Source organism: Propithecus coquereli, unplaced genomic scaffold (assembly GCF_000956105.1).
Source record: "Propithecus coquereli isolate 6110/MARCELLA unplaced genomic scaffold, Pcoq_1.0 Scaffold536, whole genome shotgun sequence".
Classification (NCBI taxonomy): Eukaryota; Metazoa; Chordata; class Mammalia; order Primates; family Indriidae; genus Propithecus; species Propithecus coquereli.
In genome coordinates this window covers 740,203-741,223 of record NW_012151241.1, presented here as the reverse complement: position 1 = coordinate 741,223, position 1,021 = coordinate 740,203, and the positions used below count along the sequence as shown (strand labels likewise).

General features: G+C 31.2%; 1 protein-coding gene across 1 annotated transcript in view; it reads left to right on the top strand.

Annotated features, from left to right (window-relative positions):
- GOSR1 (golgi SNAP receptor complex member 1) overlaps positions 1-1,021 on the top strand; it is a 51,057-nt gene that overhangs the window by 39,199 nt on the left and 10,837 nt on the right. The window contains 1 exon segment of the mRNA XM_012657324.1: positions 228-243. Coding sequence (XP_012512778.1) covers positions 228-243 — 16 coding nt within the window.

The window sequence follows — 1,021 nt, the reverse complement described above, 5'->3', positions numbered from 1 at the left end:
TTTTTAATGGAAAACAATCTTAAGCATGATTTGATAAGTGTCGTTTTTATACCATTTATGTAGACTTGGTTTTCGTTACAGCAGCCGTAGAAAATCTGCAGTAATATTTGATATTATCTGTAATAACAGAACCAGTTTGTTGCTTAAGTTAAGGGACATTTATTTGTTGTTTTGAACTGGTTAATTTTCTAGATTTGATGAATTTTTAAGTATCTATTTTATGACAGTAGAAAGGTAAATTAGGTATGATCTCTACTTTAGAATTCAGCAATATATAAAGCATTGTTTTTCAGGAAAGGCATAATGAAGTACATGGAAACAACAAACACTTGTATTCTTACCATGGACCTTGGTCCTATGCTAAAGTGCTTGGCATGCATTATTTTATTTAACCTTCTCAGTAACTCATGAGATAGATACTAATCATTAGGTACCGTCTTCAAAACAAAAAAGAAATTAAGGAAGTGATTTGCCTGTCATCACATGACTAATAAATAGCATTGAGGATTCAGTCCTCTAATCTGATTCTAACCCTAGAAACAGAGGTATATCTAAACCGCTACTGTATTTACTACATTGTAGAAAGAATACAAGCTTTAGAGTGTGATTTGGTTTGAAACCTGGCTGTGTTACTTATTAGTTCTCTGTTCTGAGATAAGTTACTTTAACTTCATTTTCTTATCTATCTAAAAACATGTGATTGATGATAATACCTACCCTGTAAGATTTTTGTGAAGATTAAAGATAATGTGAGAAAAATGCCTACCATAATACCTGGCTGATACTAGGTAATCTGTAAATGGTAGCTGTATTATTAACACCAATCCTTTTTTTAAAAACTTTATATTTTGGTATCATTTTAGATTTCAGAAAAGTTCCCATAGTACAAAGAAATCCCATATACCCTTTACCTAAGTTCCCCAAATGTTAACATTTTGCCACGTTTGCTTTTTTACAGTTTATTTTCTGAACTACTTGAAAATAAGTTGCAGACCTGACGCCACTTTATCCTAAATATTTC